Source organism: Oncorhynchus gorbuscha, linkage group LG02 (genome assembly GCF_021184085.1).
Source record: "Oncorhynchus gorbuscha isolate QuinsamMale2020 ecotype Even-year linkage group LG02, OgorEven_v1.0, whole genome shotgun sequence".
NCBI classification, from domain to species: Eukaryota; Metazoa; Chordata; class Actinopteri; order Salmoniformes; family Salmonidae; genus Oncorhynchus; species Oncorhynchus gorbuscha.
The window spans coordinates 49681934-49699980 of NC_060174.1; the positions used below are offsets into that span (position 1 = coordinate 49681934).

The 18047-nt window shown below is 43.4% G+C and overlaps 1 protein-coding gene across 1 annotated transcript in view; it reads left to right on the forward strand.

Moving 5' to 3' along the window:
• Positions 1-18047, forward strand: part of LOC124003772 — a 61606-nt gene that overhangs the window by 29772 nt on the left and 13787 nt on the right. Inside the window, exons 4-9 of the mRNA XM_046312342.1 lie at positions 3165-3221; positions 6671-6793; positions 7492-7503; positions 8504-8506; positions 13554-13640; positions 17611-17615. Of these exons, the coding sequence (XP_046168298.1) occupies positions 3165-3221; positions 6671-6793; positions 7492-7503; positions 8504-8506; positions 13554-13640; positions 17611-17615 (287 nt within the window). The remainder of the gene's footprint in view (positions 1-3164; positions 3222-6670; positions 6794-7491; positions 7504-8503; positions 8507-13553; positions 13641-17610; positions 17616-18047) is intronic.

Sequence of the window (18047 nt, forward strand, 5' to 3'; positions counted from 1 at the left end):
TGGTGCATCTGGCTTCCGGGTTAAGCAAGCACTGTGTGAAGATGCAGAGTCTGGCAGGGTCGTGTTTTCGGGGGACGCATGGCTTTCGACCTTCTCCTCTCCTGAGTCCGTAAGGGAGTTGCAGTGATGGAAGAAGATTGTAACTACGAAATTGGGGTGGAAAAGGGTTAAGAGTATTTAAAAGGGAAGTAGTGCGAAAACCAGAGAGTTGTGGGTTTCTGTTGTTATTGATTGCAACTAGCACCCTACTCCCTACATAGTCCAATAGTTACTTTTGACCAGGGCCCTATGAGCTCTGTTGGGAATCTGGCTTGGGACGTAAGGCAAATTATTTTGCATTAATGTTGCTGCCCAGTAACCTTAATCAAATAAGATGAAAACACGATGATGGACGAGACCGTTAATTACATTTAATTGGAGGATCAAAGGCTTCTCTTTTGAGGCTCTTGATAAAAACCTGAACTTCAGGTTGCTGAAATGACATAGCTAGCCTTTTATCTCTCTTGTTACTGCGAAATAATGTATTCCTTGTCGGATGTTTTCTCTCTTGTTTTTGACGATGAGAAAAGCTGAAAACAATCGCATCCGACATTAACGGGCTTTGGTGATGGAAAAGGGTTGTGGATCTCTCAGGCTCCTTTGGGTCAATATTGTTTTATTCTGTATAGGTTGGTGAGGGGACACACAACACTGATATACACTGAGTGTGCAAAACATTAAGCACCCCTTCCTATTATTGAATTGCACCCCCCACCCCTTTTTTGCCCTCAGAACAGCCTCAATTGTCTTGCCCATTCACCCTCTGAATGGCACACATACACAATCAATCCATGTCTCAATTGTCTCTTTAACCTGTCTCCTCATCTTCACCTACGCTGATTGAAGTGGGTTTAACAAGTGACATCAATAAGGGATCATGGCTTTCACCTGGATTCACTTGGTCAGTCTTTCACATGGAAAGAGCAGGCGTTCCTAATGTTTTGTACACTGAGTATAACACACCTCTTTTATACATGAAGGGACCAGGCTCTTTTCCGGATCAGATTGCAGTTGTGTAATATGTTCATAATACTACCCTGACTCTTTCTCTTTTTCTTGTTATCTCGCTCTCTTTTTCTCTGTGTCCTTTAACTATTCTTCTTTCTTTCGTATTCTACAAAGTCCCTCCTTTTTCATACGCCAATTTATTCAGCCGAGGTAGAGGAGAGGAGCCCCATTCATTTATCAACACAGAGAAAGTTTTTTATTTTATTGTATTTCATTGGCCCATATTTAGAGGCTGTGGATGTGAAAGGAAGGAAGGCTGGATGGTGATGTTGTATGGAGAAAAGGAGTCGAGGTCATTTCTAGTATTTCAATTTCCTCATTCCTTGGTTTGGTGAATATTTTTCCCTTTCATTTGTGGTTGACTGTCTAATGATGTCCTGGTAACCCATCACCATAAAATAAATGTAATTTTCACAGTGACAATCTGTCCTTAGGTTGCTAATGAGGAAAAGTCTCTCTCCTGGGATACTTCCCCCTCCCTCTCTTCCAAAGCATTGCCATCGTGTCCATTTCAAAACAGCAAGCAAGTGTCCATCACAACACTAGGGGTTTCTGCGACGATGCTGTCATGCTGTGGAGAGAATTGGGGGATGGATAAGGGAGGGAGTGTTATGGTGGGCTTCTCAATAACTCTTGGTCTTCGCCATCGCTCTTGGGTCTTTTTCCCCCATGTTTTTAATTAGTTTATATACAGTGGGGCAAAAAAAATGTTTTTTTTTGTGCCACCAATTGTGCAAGTTCTCACACTTAAAATGATGAGAGAGGCCTGTAATTTTCATCATAGATACACTTCAACTACGACAGACAAAATGAGAAAGAAAAATCCAGAAAATCCCATTGTAGGATTTGTAATGAATTTATTTGCAAATTATGGTGGAAAATAAGTATTGACAGAATGACAAGGGTGCCCACATTTTTGCATAGCCTATTTTTCACATCTGATTTAATTTCATACAACCTAATATTGCTACACTAAAAGTATTTTTTCTGGACAATACCCCAGTACTCAGCTTTTATTAGAAAATGAATGGTATGCCACTGTGATCATTTTCTGTGACGACAGAGTAAATTATTATGCAGCCTCAGAGGGGTGCCCAAACTTTTTCATACGACTGTGTGTGTGTGTGTATATATATATATATATATATATACACTGTTTACCAAAACTGTCATCACAAAAAGTGACATCATCAATGCCAAATCGAGCTGGTACATTTCACATCTGAAAATAGAGGTATTGTTATGAAAAGAGAGGTTAGAATTGACAGGATGGGGGATAAGGTAACACCCAGTAGGCTATAGCAGGAGTGGGCATGTTTCAAGGAATGCTACACTCAGAAATGTTTGTTCATTAGTCCACTATTAATACAATCCCAAAAAAGTATGCATGTCAGCAGTCAAGTTTTCACAATGGAGCACTTGCAGTACAGAGCTAAACTTGCCTTGATGATGCGTTTTGCATCATATCAAAGATAGTTTTTGAGTGTAGTCTCCCTTTATTAATAACAACCAAACAGAGAAAACCACAACGTCCTCCGTAGGTTTTTTTTCTTCCTTCCCTGTGTGCTCACTTAAGCTACAAGAAGTATATTACTAAAGTCCTCCATCTTGAAGTACCATGATTTAAACTCCTCATTGACAGCTTACCCCAACAATGCAAGGTGGGCTCTAGTTTGTTTATGTTTCTGAAGGTAATCACACAGCATAGTAATGAGATAGGGAGTGTTGATCAGTAGAAACAAAACAAAAGATTTTAGAAAATGAAAGAATTAAACCAAAAATCAAGAGACCTGACCTTAGTCTTTGCTCATCTGACTGTAGACGGGAAGTAAAGATGTCAGTTTGAAGATGAAAACAGTTTTGTCTCTGTGTTTTGGGAAGCCTTTGAGAATTTAGAGAATCATTTTAGGATTTTAATAGATTCATTATATAGTCCCTCTTTTCCTTTTCCCTAAGGGAGGTTCATACCCAAAAATGTAAGCACGGAGATGTTTTTGTCAAAATATTTGATAATTGACCATATGGAAATGGTACTGTTATTTGCCACAAATGTTGCAATTTTTTTCCCTCTAAATCTCTGATGCTCATGCTAACTCCTGATTCTTCTTCTGTTTTAGAGTGAGGGATATGTCCAGGAAGAAGATACAAGAAGTGTGGCTGCATCCTCTGTCATGGTATGCGCAGCATTCTGGTGCCGTGTATTCTATTCCAATATAAGAGAATATATATATATACACACTGCTCAAAAAAATTAAGGGAACACTAAAATAACACATCCTAGATCTGAATGAATGAAATATTCTTATTAAATACTTTTTTATTTACATGGTTGAATGTGCTGACAACAAAATCACACAAAAATTATCAATGGAAATCAAATTTATCAACCCATGGAGGTCTGGAGTGACACTCAAAATTAAAGTGGAAAACCACACTACAGGCTGATCCAACTTTGATGCAATGTCCTTTAAAACAAGTCAAAATGAGGCTCAGTAGTGTGTGTGGCCTCCACGTGCCTGTATGACCTCCCTACAATGCCTGAGCATGCTCCTGTTGAGGTGGAGGATGGTCTCCTGAGGGATCTCCTCCCAGATCTGGACTAAATCATCCGCCAACTCCTGGACAGTCTGTGGTGGTTGGAAGGAGACATGATGTCCCAGATGTGCTCAATTGGATTCAGGTCTGGGGAACGGGCGGGCCAGTCCATAGCATCAATGCCTTCCTCTTGCAGGAACTGCTGACACACTCCAGTCACATGAGGTCGAGCATTGTCTTGCATTAGGAGGAACCCAGGGCCAACCGCACCAGCATATGGTCTCACAAGGGGTCTGACAATCTCATCTCGGTACCTAATGGCAGTCAGGCTACCTCTGGTGAGCACATGGAGGGCTGTGCGGACCCCAAAGAAATGCCACCCCACACCATGACTGATCCACCGCCAAACCGGTCATGCTGGAGGATGTTGCAGGCAGCAGAACGTTCTCCATGGTGTCTCCAGACTCTGTCACGTCTGTCACGTGCTCAGTGTGAACCTGCTTTCATCTGTGAAGAGCACAGGGCGCCACTGGCGAATTTGCCAATCTTGGTGTTCTTTGGCAAATGCCAAACGTCCTGCACGGTGTTGGGCTGTAAGCACAACCCCCACCTGTGGACGTCGGGCCCTCATACCACCCTCATGGAGTCTGTTTCTGACCGTTTGAGCAGACTTTTTCAGACATTTTGCAGGGCTCTGGCAGTGCTCCTCCTGCTCCTCCTTGCACAAAGGGGGAGGTAGAGGTCCTGCTGCTGGGTTGTTGCCCTCCTACGGCCTCCTCCATGTCTCCTGATGTACTGGCCTGTCTCCTGGTAGCGCCTTCATGCTCTGGACACTACGCTGACAGACACAGCACACCCTCTTGCCACAGCTCGCATTGATGTCCCATCCTGGATGAGCTGCACTACCTGAGCCACTTGTGTGGGTTGTAGACTCCGTCTCATGCTACCACTAGAGTGAAAGCACCGCCAGCATTCATAAGTGACCAAAACCTCAGCCAGGAAGCATAGGAACTGAGAAGTGGTCTGTGGTTGCCACCTGCAGAACCACTCCTTTATTTGGGGTGTCTTGCTAATTGCCTATAATTTCCACCTGTTGTCTATTCCATTTGCACGATAGCATGTGAAATGTATTGTCAATCACTGTTGCTTCATAAGTGCACAGTTTGATTTCACAGAAGTGTGATTGACTTGGAGTTACATTGTGTTGTTTAAGTGTTCCCTTTATTTTTTTGAGAGAGAGAGAGAGAGAGAGAGAGAGAGAGAGAGAGAGAGAGAGAGAGAGAGAGAGAGAGAGAGAGAGAGAGGCTTTCTGAGCTGCCATAAGGATAAAATGGAGCCTCTTTCCCCCCACGCCGTTCCCATGGTGATATCCCATAATCACTCCTGTCTTCCTTCGTGGTGGGACACAGACTCATTTGCTCATTGGCTGTGACAGCCTCCTACCTCTCACTGACTGGAAGCAGCAGGGGCCTGAGAGGAGCCATCGGTGGAAATAGCAGGGTATCTCCTATAACTCAACGAGAGGGGAAGGATGGAGGGAGGGAGAAAGAGGGTGGGGTAATTAGAGAACGGTACCCATAAGAAGGTAGGAGAGTGAGATGGGTCCCTACAGTGATGCTCATCATAACACTAGGGGTTCGTGTCCATAATTAGACCTACTTTACTACAGTATCTTACTGTATATTGTCTTTGGAAAAACGTGGAGACTTCTCCAGACTTCTCCAGTTACACAAACAGTATGAAAACCATCATTTTAATTTGAACACATTTTTCTTCCCTCATTCTCCCTCTGTATGGGTAGCCGCCTCTGAAATCGAACCCACAACCCTGGCGTTGCAATACCGCATTATACTGTATGTCCTCTCACTTTCTTTCCGTGTCCCTCCCGCCCTCTATCCTCTAGCTAACTCTGCCTCTCTGCTCCCACCATTCCCCCCACTGTGGTGCTGTTGTCAGGCTGAGGGACAGCTTCCCAGGGCGAAAGGTAGAGAGGCAGGGTTTTATAATTAACGTGGAGCTGACACCTGCATGGCCAGTGTAAACAGGTGAACTGTGAAGAAGAGGCCCTCCCTGGCAGGCCACTGATTAAAGCCTGGCTCTCTGCTTCTCTCTCATTCACGCTGTCCCGCTGGTCAATAAACACCACTAATGGTATCAGACCACCCACCCAGCCCACGGGCACGGATAAAGGTCAAACATAACAGGGAGGTGGTGGGGCTGGTCTGTGGCCTGAGTGTACTGTAGTTGGACTGAACCTAATTTCAGAATAGTTCAATATGATTCTACAACCTAAAACAAATTATATATATTTTAGATGAGTTTGCACAAGCGAGTGCACTCAAAGGTACTCATGTCGCTCTGTTTGTTAGATTGATGCTCTACTATTCAGAGTAGCAGTGTTGACAATTTGTCTTTGCCTCAGCCTCGAATGCTGAAAATCCCCTCAAGTTAATCATTGACCTTGATTTGCCAGCTTAAGCCAGATTTGGGTTGGTTGCCTCTCTTTAGCCCTGGAGCGAGTACCTGCCGTTTCTACCACAGATTCCCTGCCTGCATATAGATCCTTATCTACTTTATTAGTTGGCTTTGTTTGTTTACTATCGGGAATAATTCCCTCACTTCCCACTGATAATAGCCTTTCCACTCTGAGAAGATAAATGGATTGTCCTCCCTACTCATCACCTTGTAAGAAGAGGCTCATGAAAGACTCAGAAATGGCACCCTATTCCCTATATAGTGCACTACTTTTGATCAGCGAAGTAGTGCACTTATGTAGGCAATAGGGTACTTTGGGACACAGCCCGGGAGAGTCTTCAGACTGGATGACAAAATGCGTGCTTTGGAAGAAAGCTGAAGGTCATAGTGAAAATGCTGTGAAATAGTGGTAGGCTGAGTGAAAGAGATTGTTTCAGAAATGCTCTTCTTGGTGTGAAATTACCAACAAACATCATGTTTTGTGTAGCTTTTTGGGAATATTAGCATGGTGTAGTTTTAATCCGACTCCACCAGCAACTGTAGACAAGCGTAAAATATTTCATTTCTATTTCATTTCTACTGATAATATTTCTCTCTGTCTCTCTCTACTCAGTCTGTGTTCCCCAGGATTCAGTTGGATCCTCTGGAGAAGGACTGGCTACGATCCTGTGCCCTGGGGAACACCGCTGCTCTCCGACAGCTCCTCACACAGGACCCCAGCCTGGCCTCAAAGAAGGTACTACCTCCCCCTAACCCTCACCCTCTACCTCGCCATCAGCGCCATTCTGGCCTCCAAGAAGATATCAAATATAAGGCTCTGGACTAGGGTAAAACTGTTTGATCTGGTCTATCCAAAGCCATACATGTGATTGGCACATTTTCAAGCCCATCTCCCATAGGATTGACACTAAACACACAGACTCTGGCCTCCTATAGGATTCAGCATGATGGCACCCAGGAGCTGCCTCTCTTCATCTAGGATCAGATAAGAGAGCCTCTGTTGATGGGGTTGATGGGCATCTAGCTACTGAGGCTACTGAGATTGAAAGACAAAAAAAACAAACATCAGGAAAGGTAGCTTGATCCCTTATCAGTCAATCCCATCAAGCGTTGTCTCACAGAATTGAAACAGCCCATAGTTGCTGTCTTGACGCCCTCTCTTGAGACATCAGGTTTTCATGGACCATTTCACCTCCACAAAAGCTGTCAGATCGCAATGTTGATGTCATTGACCTTGTTTAAAGATGAGATCTTCAGATAGGGATCCTCTGAAAGCCATCTGCTACTTATATTGAAGGATTTTCTTATAATATGGTTCTGATATACCATACCATAAATATTAAATAAATATGATGGTAATAAATTAGACCCATTTTTTCCCCCCAGATGCCTAACATTTGCACTCTATTCCCATGCATTTGCCTCTCTCACCAGGACTTCATCACTGTAAGTAGCCTCCAGTATATCTCCTACCATCCTCCCTTCCTCTTTTCCTGGCCCTAACCTAATCTGTTATGTTGGTGATTCACATAGAAAAGTCCTCCAGATACAGTAGCTTTGTTTTTTTGTTTTATTTCTGCAGTTTGATGTTTTACCAAAACAAATACATGGTTCCTTCTTGAATAGTCCGTACTATGCCAAACTGTACAGATGAAGAGGAAACTTAGTGTGACGGCAACATATGGAGTGTGTATCCTCTACTCTTCAAATGGCATCCATGATTTACCCCGTTTGTAATGGGGGAAACAGGCGGTGGACTCAAATGACACAGGTTTCAATTCTTCAGACCCCCACTAAATATACTGCACTACTCTCTCCAGTGTGCATCGACAGCCCCTCTCCTCCACCTACTGGCTAACACGTCTGTATTCATTTCTATCTGACCGGTCCGCTGGCTGGTTAAACCAATCTCTCCCTTCCCACTGAAGCTCTGGCGTTTCGAGTGGGAGCACTTACAAAACAATGGTCTTAAGGAAATCAGACGCTTCAGCTGCAACAAACAAGCAGTCAGTAAACTTCTTAGCATAACGAAATGAGGGAGGATGGAGAGATGTAGGGACAGAGAGATGGAGGGAGAGAGACTCCCCACCTTTTTCAGAGGGACAGGAGAGCCAGATTAGAGAAGAACGTGTGACAAAAAAAGGACAGGTTATCCCCCTTTTCAAAACCTATGATTCTATCCAAGATTAAAGGTGGAAGGTAAAACATCAACCAGCTGTTGTGAACCATGATTTGAATTTTGTAAATGAATAAAATGATCAAATAACACATTATTGACCAATTCTGCAGACAAAACTGAACAATATTAATATTAATACTCCTATAGGAATGACGTCTTATACTCTAACAAGAACCATAATATTCAATATTCTCTTTCTCCTATGAACTGTGCTGCCCGATGGCCGTTCTACAACTGTTTTGTGTTAACCTGCTGCTGGAAACCAAGGGGGTGAGTAGTGGTATTATAACATTGTCCATGTTCCTCCTTTCTGTACTGATCAAACACTTTGCTGTTGGCTTACAGCTAAAACAAAACACCCCCGATACTTTTATTTCAATTAGCTAAGCATTGACAATTCATAGTGCTCTTTCATAGTGCTCCGGCAGTGTCAAAGATTGGACAAAGGTTGGGTGTCTCGCTGTTCTTTAAAACAGGAAGAACATTTATTCAGAAGTCTACTAAATGGGATTCACACCAACATCCAATTTCTGACATGTATCAACTTTTAAGGTATGACCCAGGTGCAGACAGTGTTGAAGAAACAGAAGTGTATTCTTTAAACAGGGGCAGGCAAATGACAGGTCAAGGCAGGCAGGGGTCAAGGCAGGCAGAACAGTCAGAACCGGGAAACTAGAAAACAGGAGTAAGGAACAGGCGGGAGCAGGGAAACGAAACGTTGGTATGTTCTACGAACAAACAAACTGGCAACAGACAAACAGAGAACACAGGTATAAATACACAGGGGATAATGGGGAAGATAGGTGACACCTGGAGGGGAGTGGAGACAAGCACAAAGAAAGGTGAAACAAATCAGGGCGTGACAGCATATGTTTATCTACAAAACAAACAAAAAGCTGAAATTGTTTTGCAAGGCACCCAAACACACCCTCCATACATTCTGACATGCCTTGGTTCTCCCTATCACCCTACAGTCACACACACACACACACACACACACACACACACACACACACACACACACACACACACACACACACACACACACACACACACACACACACACACACACACACACACACACACACACACACACACACACACACACACACACACACACACACACACACACACACACACACACACACACACACACACTGTACTGTCCTACATACACAATGTCTTTTTTCAGCCAAGACGGGGCTGGTTATTTTTTATCAAGCATTTCTTCAGGCGTCTGAGGTTTTGTTTAGTATTACGGTCAGTCAGTGTAATGGGCCAGAGAATCCAAATGACTGTATCCACTGAGTTTAGCTCACTCTGTAGTCATGGGCTAGGTCCCAAATGACACCTTATTCCCTATATAATGCACTACTTTTCACCAGGGCCCATAGAGCTACTTAAGAGACTAGGGTGCCATTTGGGATACAGTCATGACGCCGGAGCCCAGATGATCATGGTGTGTAATGATATTGTAATTGAATGGTAATTAATAGTTGAAAAAACACACAGCTTTCACTGCCTGAAGGCAGATTTATACCACTATACTGTCCTCACCAGATGAGAGCTACTGATCGTTTTTTCGTAGAATGAAACAATTCCATGAATTTTGAGAGAGAGTTTCTTTTTTTTTTTAAATGTAGGTTTTTTGGTTTGAACATTTTGTGTGTTTAAACACAGAATTTCACTGCCACTGTCATTTGTACAGAAATTCAGCATTACTTTGGGTTTAGTTGAACCCCAACCAATACTTTCTCTCTAACTGGCTCCACACCAGTATGCTACAACACAAAGCCATTATTTCACTTGCTATGAAAACTTTGTTGAGGTATGTCTGTTGAGAATGTTTCCACCAGCAGAGCATATGGCCTATTGCCACAGTCCGGCTTTGAAAGGCAACTGCTGAAGCCAGAGCAGGAATTTCACACAGCGTTGAGTGAGACTGCATAAACAAGCGCTAAGCTGTCTATTGAAAGGCTCCAAAGCAAAAGACCTCGTCCATATGGCCTCTCCTAAAACTCTCCCTCCTTCAGTCAGTTTGTATAGCCCCCCCCGATATCAGCTCCATGGGCCCCACCATGCAGAAGTAACAACATCAATGGTGTAAACCCTTGCCACTTGAGATTATTACATTTCTTTTTATGCTTCACTTGATCAAAATGGAAGAAGTGGAATTTAGGCCTTTTTGATGTTCTTTTTCCTGCTGCTTTCAGCGAGGCATTGGGAACTGGTTTTGTTGTTCGTCCCTGTACCAGAATACCACCCACTAAAGGCCCACAGATGCCAATCTGATGGTAGCAGACGGTCGGGTGGCAGTTACCAGTTTGAACAGGGTCACTGTTGTCAAACTGTCCCATGATGCATGGCAGATACCTCCCAGAAGGCTTCTCTCTCTATTCATGGGCCGGATTTAAAACACCCTGTTGAAAAGAAAGGTTGTACCTTTATGGCCACAGTAAATCTAATGCAATTATAGTGTGCCATAATGCTCACTAACATGGGACATTTTGTAAACAGTAGGTACTGGTTTAAACACGATATGATACTGTTCGTTTGTATTGTATTCAGCAACTATGTGCATCATTACTAATCCTATAAGTGTAACCGCAAAACTTTTTTACATTTTTATTTTATTTTTTAAATAGTTGATGTAAAGTGGACATTCAGATACTGGTCACAGTTGCTCATCATAACATGGAGAGTGACAGTAGCTCCAGACCTGGATGGAGAAGCGTTTTTTAAAATCAGTTTGTGTCTGGAGCGTTGGGGAGGCCAAACAGTCTGACGGAGTGACGGAAGAACCCCAACAGGCATCACAGAGCTTGGTTAGCACCTTGTAATGAAACCAGGCCTGGGTAAAGCAGCTTGGCAGCATCCCGCCTCGACGGGCACAGTGGTCAGTCTACATTAACACACACGCACGCATGCATGCGCTCCCCACACACACACTTAAAGGGGGCTGCTGCAGGCACCCAAAAATAACTCCCGTTAGCTATCCCGCAGACAGACATTTTTCCCCCCCTCCTCCCAGCCATTGGTTTCTGCTAGGTTTCCGTGCTCTCGGTTGTTGGCTGAATGATATATATTGGCGAGAGATAATTAAATGCTTGGAAACCAGTGGGAAACACTGTTCTATTTGTTTCATCTAATCTACTGTAGCGCAACATGGTAGTGACAGTGTGAGGTTGGTAGGGAGTGGGACGGGGTAAGAAAGGCCAGGGTTGATGCTGTGTGTCCTTATGAAAGGGACGGGGTAAGAAAGGCCAGGGTTCATGCTGTGTGTCCTTATGAAAGGGACGGGGTAGGAAAGGCCAGGGTTGATGCTGTGTGTCCTTATGAAAGGGATGGGGTGGAAAGGCCAGGGTTGTTGCTGTGTGTCCTTATGAAAGGGATGGGGTGGAAAGGCCAGGGTTGATGATGTGTGTCCTTATGAAAGGGGTGGGGTGGAAAGGCCAGGTTTGATGCTGTGTGTCCTTATGAAAGGGACGGGGTGGAAAGGCCAGGGTTGATGCTGTGTGTCCTTATGAAAGGGACGGGGTGGAAAGGCCAAGGTTGATGCTGTGTGTCCTTATGAAAGGGGTGGGGTGGAAAGGCCAGGGTTGATGCTGTGTGTCCTTATGAAAGGGACGGGGTGGAAAGGCCAGGGTTGATGCTGTGTGTCCTTATGAAAGGGACGGGGTGGAAAGGCCAGGGTTGATGCTGTGTGTCCTTATGAAAGGGACGGGGTGGAAAGGCCAGGGTTGATGCTGTGTGTCCTTATGAAAGGGACGGGGTGGAAAGGCCAGGGTTGATGCTGTGTGTCCTTATGAAAGGGACGGGGTAGGAAAGGCCAGGGTTGATGCTGTGTGTCCTTATGAAAGGGATGGGGTGGAAAGGCCAGGGTTGATGCTGTGTGTCCTTATGAAAGGGATGGGGTGGAAAGGCCAGGGTTGATGATGTGTGTCCTTATGAAAGGGGTGGGGTGGAAAGGCCAGGTTTGATGCTGTGTGTCCTTATGAAAGGGACGGGGTGGAAAGGCCAGGGTTGATGCTGTGTGTCCTTATGAAAGGGATGGGGTGGAAATCACAAACGTGCAGATTTTTAACCATCTCTGTGTTAAAAGATACAAAGAATCAGTTCAGAAGGACAAGAAGATTACTGTTACTATAGTTCCCTGCATGCTCTATGGGGACTATCTTAATCTTAAAAGGAAGATTACGGGGGAACTCTTGTTGATTGAAGGGTTTAGTTTGAACCCATGCCAAATCTGAACAGAATAGGACCAAAGGTGTCAATGAATGGACATGTCAGAGAGTGAACCCATCAAAGCATGCCTCTCCTCTCACCTCTCTCTACTTTGATGTGCTTCGACTTGGAATGTGGACGGAGGGGAATAGCTAGTGTCCCGGCTCTACATCAATACGTCCACGCGGACAATAAGAATAGCTGCTCTGGAAAAAGGCAGAACAGGGATGGAATCCGGACATAATACATAGGGATACACAGGTTATGATGCCCACCGTGTATCACATTGTGATGGATTAGAATGGTTAGAACAGTGATCATACATTCAACTTTCACTCCTTCCTTCCTTTCGTCTTGTTTTTCTTCTGTCCCCGTGAATTGGCCATCAAGTTTGTAAGTATATAGAATTAAACATCAATATTATAGATGGGCTTCAATGACTCTGTTTGTGGGTGTGTGTACAACATGTTCCTCTTTCTCTCCCATTAGACTGTTGTGTTCCCTAATTGTGTAGCTAGTTACCAGTCTATTCAATATAATACATGAAATGATCTGATTTGGACTCATTCAGTTTCTACACAATAGAAATTGGATAACTGTCCTTGAATCTGGCTCTTTAGTGAGGCATCAATAAACTCAACATTGGGCCGAATTAAGCCAGCTTATTACAGAGCAGACACAGTGCCTGGCCATTCTTCACAGCCAAATCTGTTTAGGCAAATGAGGCACGAATTAAATTCAAAGGGACATTTTATTTAAATGAGCCGCTCGTGTTTTTTCATTTTTGTGTCACTGCTGTTGTGGAGGCTCTGTAGACGTACCATTCTTCTTATATTAATTGACAGTTGGCCTGAGTGAGGAGCGGTTATCCCTTCTATTGTAACCTTGAAGTCCTAACTGAAATTTTACTCAGGAAATATGCCTTCATTAAAGATTTAGAATAGTATCTGTGACCATACAATACCTTATTAGTTATGTACAACAACAAAAAACCTCAACTCAAACCTCTGCACAAATCTCCCATTGACATCAGTGCTGCCATTGACATCAGTTGAATGACTGGCCCCTCCCCTCTGTGTGTGTGTCTTCTCAGACGGCGCTTCACTGGGCAACCAAGCAAGGCTGCATGGAGGCTGTGGACATGATGGCTCGCACCGGCGTGGACGTCAACATCAGATCGGTGAGCGAACGCCGCAGTGACAGGTGGTGTCGGGCTTGTGAAGGGTCTATGACTTCAGTTCACACTGACGCCTTACTTGCACCTCATACAGCCCACAGCTACCGCATCTCCTCACGCAGTTATCATTTTCTATGTACGTCAATTGTCCACCACAGATGCAGACACACACACACACACACACACACACACACACACACACACACACACACACACACACACACACACACACACACACACACACACACACACACACACACACACACACACACACACACACACACACACACACACACACACACACACACACACACACACACACGTAGAGATGTACAGGTGTGACTACTCTTTAAGATTCCTGCTGAGGTTATACTTCTGTTTCCCTGTGGTGTTTTAATCCAAAGGCTTCCGAAGGAACTTCTCCTCAACTCTGGCCTGCTGGTTTGATAAAGCAGTGCACCACATAAGCTAGCTACAGATTGCACACCAGAAAATGTGATATAACTAGGGATTTTTGGTTCAATCAGACAACAACAACAAATGTGCAAAAGTAGCCCAATTAGCGGTAGAGATGCGGGCAGTCAAAACCAATACAGAGCTGCGAAACGGAGAACAGGAGCTCTGATGTCATGTACAGCATGTTACTGTACAGCATCTGCATTCCAATGTATGCGCTTATCAATGACAGAATCTGTATACGGAATGACACGGGCTGTGCGTGGAAAGAGTTACTAACAGAGCATTTTCTAAATTCAAATGAACCACCTGCAACTGGACACAATCATTTATAATATACTTCTTTACTAAAAAGGTTTCGCCAAATACAGGTTATTTGAAAATTCTATGGCACCGGTTGGTATGGGGCTTTACACCAAAACTCTTATGTTATATTACATTATCTGGTGTACAGTGTCTAGCTACACTTAAACCCATTCCACCCCAAGTCAATGTCCCCAAGACAACTGACATTGTCTAATGTGCAGCACTGAATAAATATCAGTTAAGCATTACCTCATGAGGATTTTCACTCAATCCCTCCCTATCTGGTTTAAGTAGTGTGAAAATATTCATTGTTTGTTTTCTGTCATTTCGTTATTTAAAAAAATGCTAATTTCTCTTTTATCTATCACATCATACTCTTTTTGTCATTCATTTTGGGGCTGATATAGACATTTGAGAGTTTTGTTATTTTTCTCAGCCCGGGGCTAAATTTGCCTTCACAGTCAATAAAATGGAAAACCATACCACACACAAACCCTGCTGCCTTGTATGTAGAGAGGCAGCAGAGGCAGGTGGGTGGTGGATTTATTTGAAGGGGCAATGTTGTGATTACTTAATGGCTTCTCAGACAGCCATGGGCCTGTAGAATTCAATTTAGCATCTGCCCCTCTAAGTGTTAATCTCCTGTCCTCGCAGACCGCTGCCTGGTTATGATGCGATGTGTACACACACAGGAGAGATAATGTTTCATCCTTACCAGAGCAAAGTAAACCGGACAAGTCAGTTATTGGCTCTATAATTACATAATTCGCTTTTTTGTCTCTAATCGTTACAGTGGTAATGGCACTGATGAAACGGCTTTTCAGCAAAAGCAGAAACCAAATCAAAAATCTATAATCCGTAGAATGACTTTTAAGTGCTGTGAAACTGTTGGATTCACTGAACATACTCCATTCTCTGGAGGCGCTTTAGAGGGTTTTGTAGCTTTTTCTTTGACTGCCGATGAATTTCATGTGGGTGTATCTATGTATGTGTGTATCCCCCAAGTCAGCTTTCATCTGACATTAAAGAGCCATCACTGTCAGCTGAACTTGAAAGGGAGGACACAATGTTGACATGCAATGCATCACATAGATATGGTATTGCCCAGTTCTACTTAGTCCATTTTTATATATATATATATATGTAAGTTTTGAGAGTGACACATATACATTTCCACAAAGTTTGCTGCTTTAGTGTTTTTAGATATTTTGGTCAGATGCTACTATGGAATACTGACGTATTATTACAAGTTTCAAAGGCTTTTATTGACAATTACATGAAGTTGATGCAAAGAATCAATATTTTCAGTGTTGACCCTTCTTTTTCAAGACCTCTGCAATCCGCCCTGGCATGCTGTCAATTAACTTCTGGGCCACATCCAGACTGATGGCAGCCCATTCTTGCATAATCAATGCTTGGAGTTCGTCAGAATTTGTGAGGTTTTGTTTGTCCACCCGCCTCTTGAAGATTGACCAAGTTCTCAATGGGATTAAGGTCTGGGGAGTTTCCTGGCCATGGTCCCAAAATATAGATGTTTTGATCCCCGAGCCACTTAGTTAGTAAGTCTTCGCCTCACTGTGCATGCAGATGCACTCACACCTGCCTGCTGCCATTCCTGAGCAAGCTCTATACTGGTGGTGCCCCGATCCTGCAGCTGAATCAACTTTAGGAGACGGTCCTGGCGCTTTCTGGACTTTCCTGGGCGCCTTGAAGCCTTTCTCACAACAATTGAACCGCTCTCCTTGAAGTTCTTGATGATCCGATAAATGGTTGATTTAGGTGCAATCTTACTGGCAGCAATATCCTTGCCTGTGAAGCTCTTTTTGTGCAAAGCAATGATGACAGCACGTATTTCCTTGCAGATAACTATGGTTGACAGAGGAAGAACCATGATTCCAAGCACCACCCTCCTTGAAGCTTCCAGTCTGTTACTCGAACTCAATCAGCATGACAGAGTGATCTCCAGCCTTGTCAACACTCACACCTGTGTTAATGACAGAATCACTGACATGATTTCAGCTGGTCCTTTTGTGACAGGGCTGACATGCAGTGGAAATGTTTTGGGGGGATTCAGTTAATTTGCATGGCAAAGAGGGACTTTGCATTTAATTGCAATTCATCTGATCACTCTTCATAATATTCAGGAGTATATGCAAATTGCCATCATACAAACTGAGGCAGCAGACTTTGAAAATTAATATTTGTGTCATTCTCAAAAATTTTGGCCACGACTGTATATATACACATACAGTACGTGTCAAACGTTTGCACACACCTACTTATTCAAGGGTTTTTCTTTATTTTTACTATTTTTTCACTATCTATATATTGTAGAATAATAGTGAAGACATCAAAACTATGAAATAACACATACGGAATCATGTAGTAACCAAAAAAAGTTTTCATAAAGTTTTCATAAATCAAAGTTGAAAATCTTCAAAGTAGCCACCCTTTGCCTTGATGACAGCTTTGCACACTCTTGGCATTCTCTTAGCCAGCTTCATGAGGTAGTCACCTGGAATGCATTTCAATTAATAGGTGTGTTCATTTGTGGAAGTTCCTTCCTTCTTAATGCGTTTGAGCCAATCAGTTGTGATGTGACAAAGTAGGGGTGGTGTACAGAAGATAGCCCTATTTGATAAAATACCAAGTCCATATTATGGCAAGAACAGCTCAAATATGCGAAGAGAAATGACAGTCCATCATTACTTTAAGGCATGAAGGTCAGTCAATCCGGAACATTTCAAGAAATTTGAAAGTTTCTTCAAGTGCAGTCGCAAAAACCATCAAGCGCTATGATGAAACTGGCTCTCATGAGGACCACTACATGAAAGGAAGACCCAGAGTTACTGTACCTCTGCTGCATAGGATGAATTCATTATAGTTAACTGCACCTCAGATTGCAGCCCAAATCAATTCTTCACAGAGTTCACGTAACAGACACATCTCAACATCAACTGTTCACAGGAGACTGCGTGAATCAGGCCTTCGAGGTTGAATAGCTGCAAATAAACCACTACTGAAGGACACTAATAATTAGAAGGGATTTGCTTGGGCCAAGAAAAATGAACCATGGACAATAGACTGGTGGAAATCAGTCCTTTGGTCTGATGAGTCCAAATTTGAGATTTTTGGTTCCAACCACTGTGTCTTTGTGAGACACAGAGTAGGTGAACTGATGATCTCCGCAAGTGTGGTTCCCACTGTGAAGCATGGAGGAGGAGGTGTGATGGTGCGGGGGTGCTTTTATGGTGACACTGTCTGTGATTTCTTTACAATTCAAGGCACACTGAACCAGCATGTCTACCACAGCATTCTGCAGTGATACACGATCCTTAGTTGGACTATCATTTGTTTTTCAACAGGAAAATGACCCAAAACACACCTACAGGCTGTGTATTGGCTATTTGACCAAGGAGAGTGATGGAGTGCTGCATCAGATGACCTGGCCTCCACAATCACCTGTCTTCAACCCAATTGAGATGGTTTGGGATGAGTTGGACCGCAGAGTGGAGGAAAAGCAGCCAATAAGTGCTCAGCATATGTGGGAAATTCTTCAAGACTGTTAGAAAAGCATTCCAGGTGACTATTTTGGTTACTAAATGATTCCATATGTGTTATTTCATAGTTTTGATGTCTTGGTAAAAA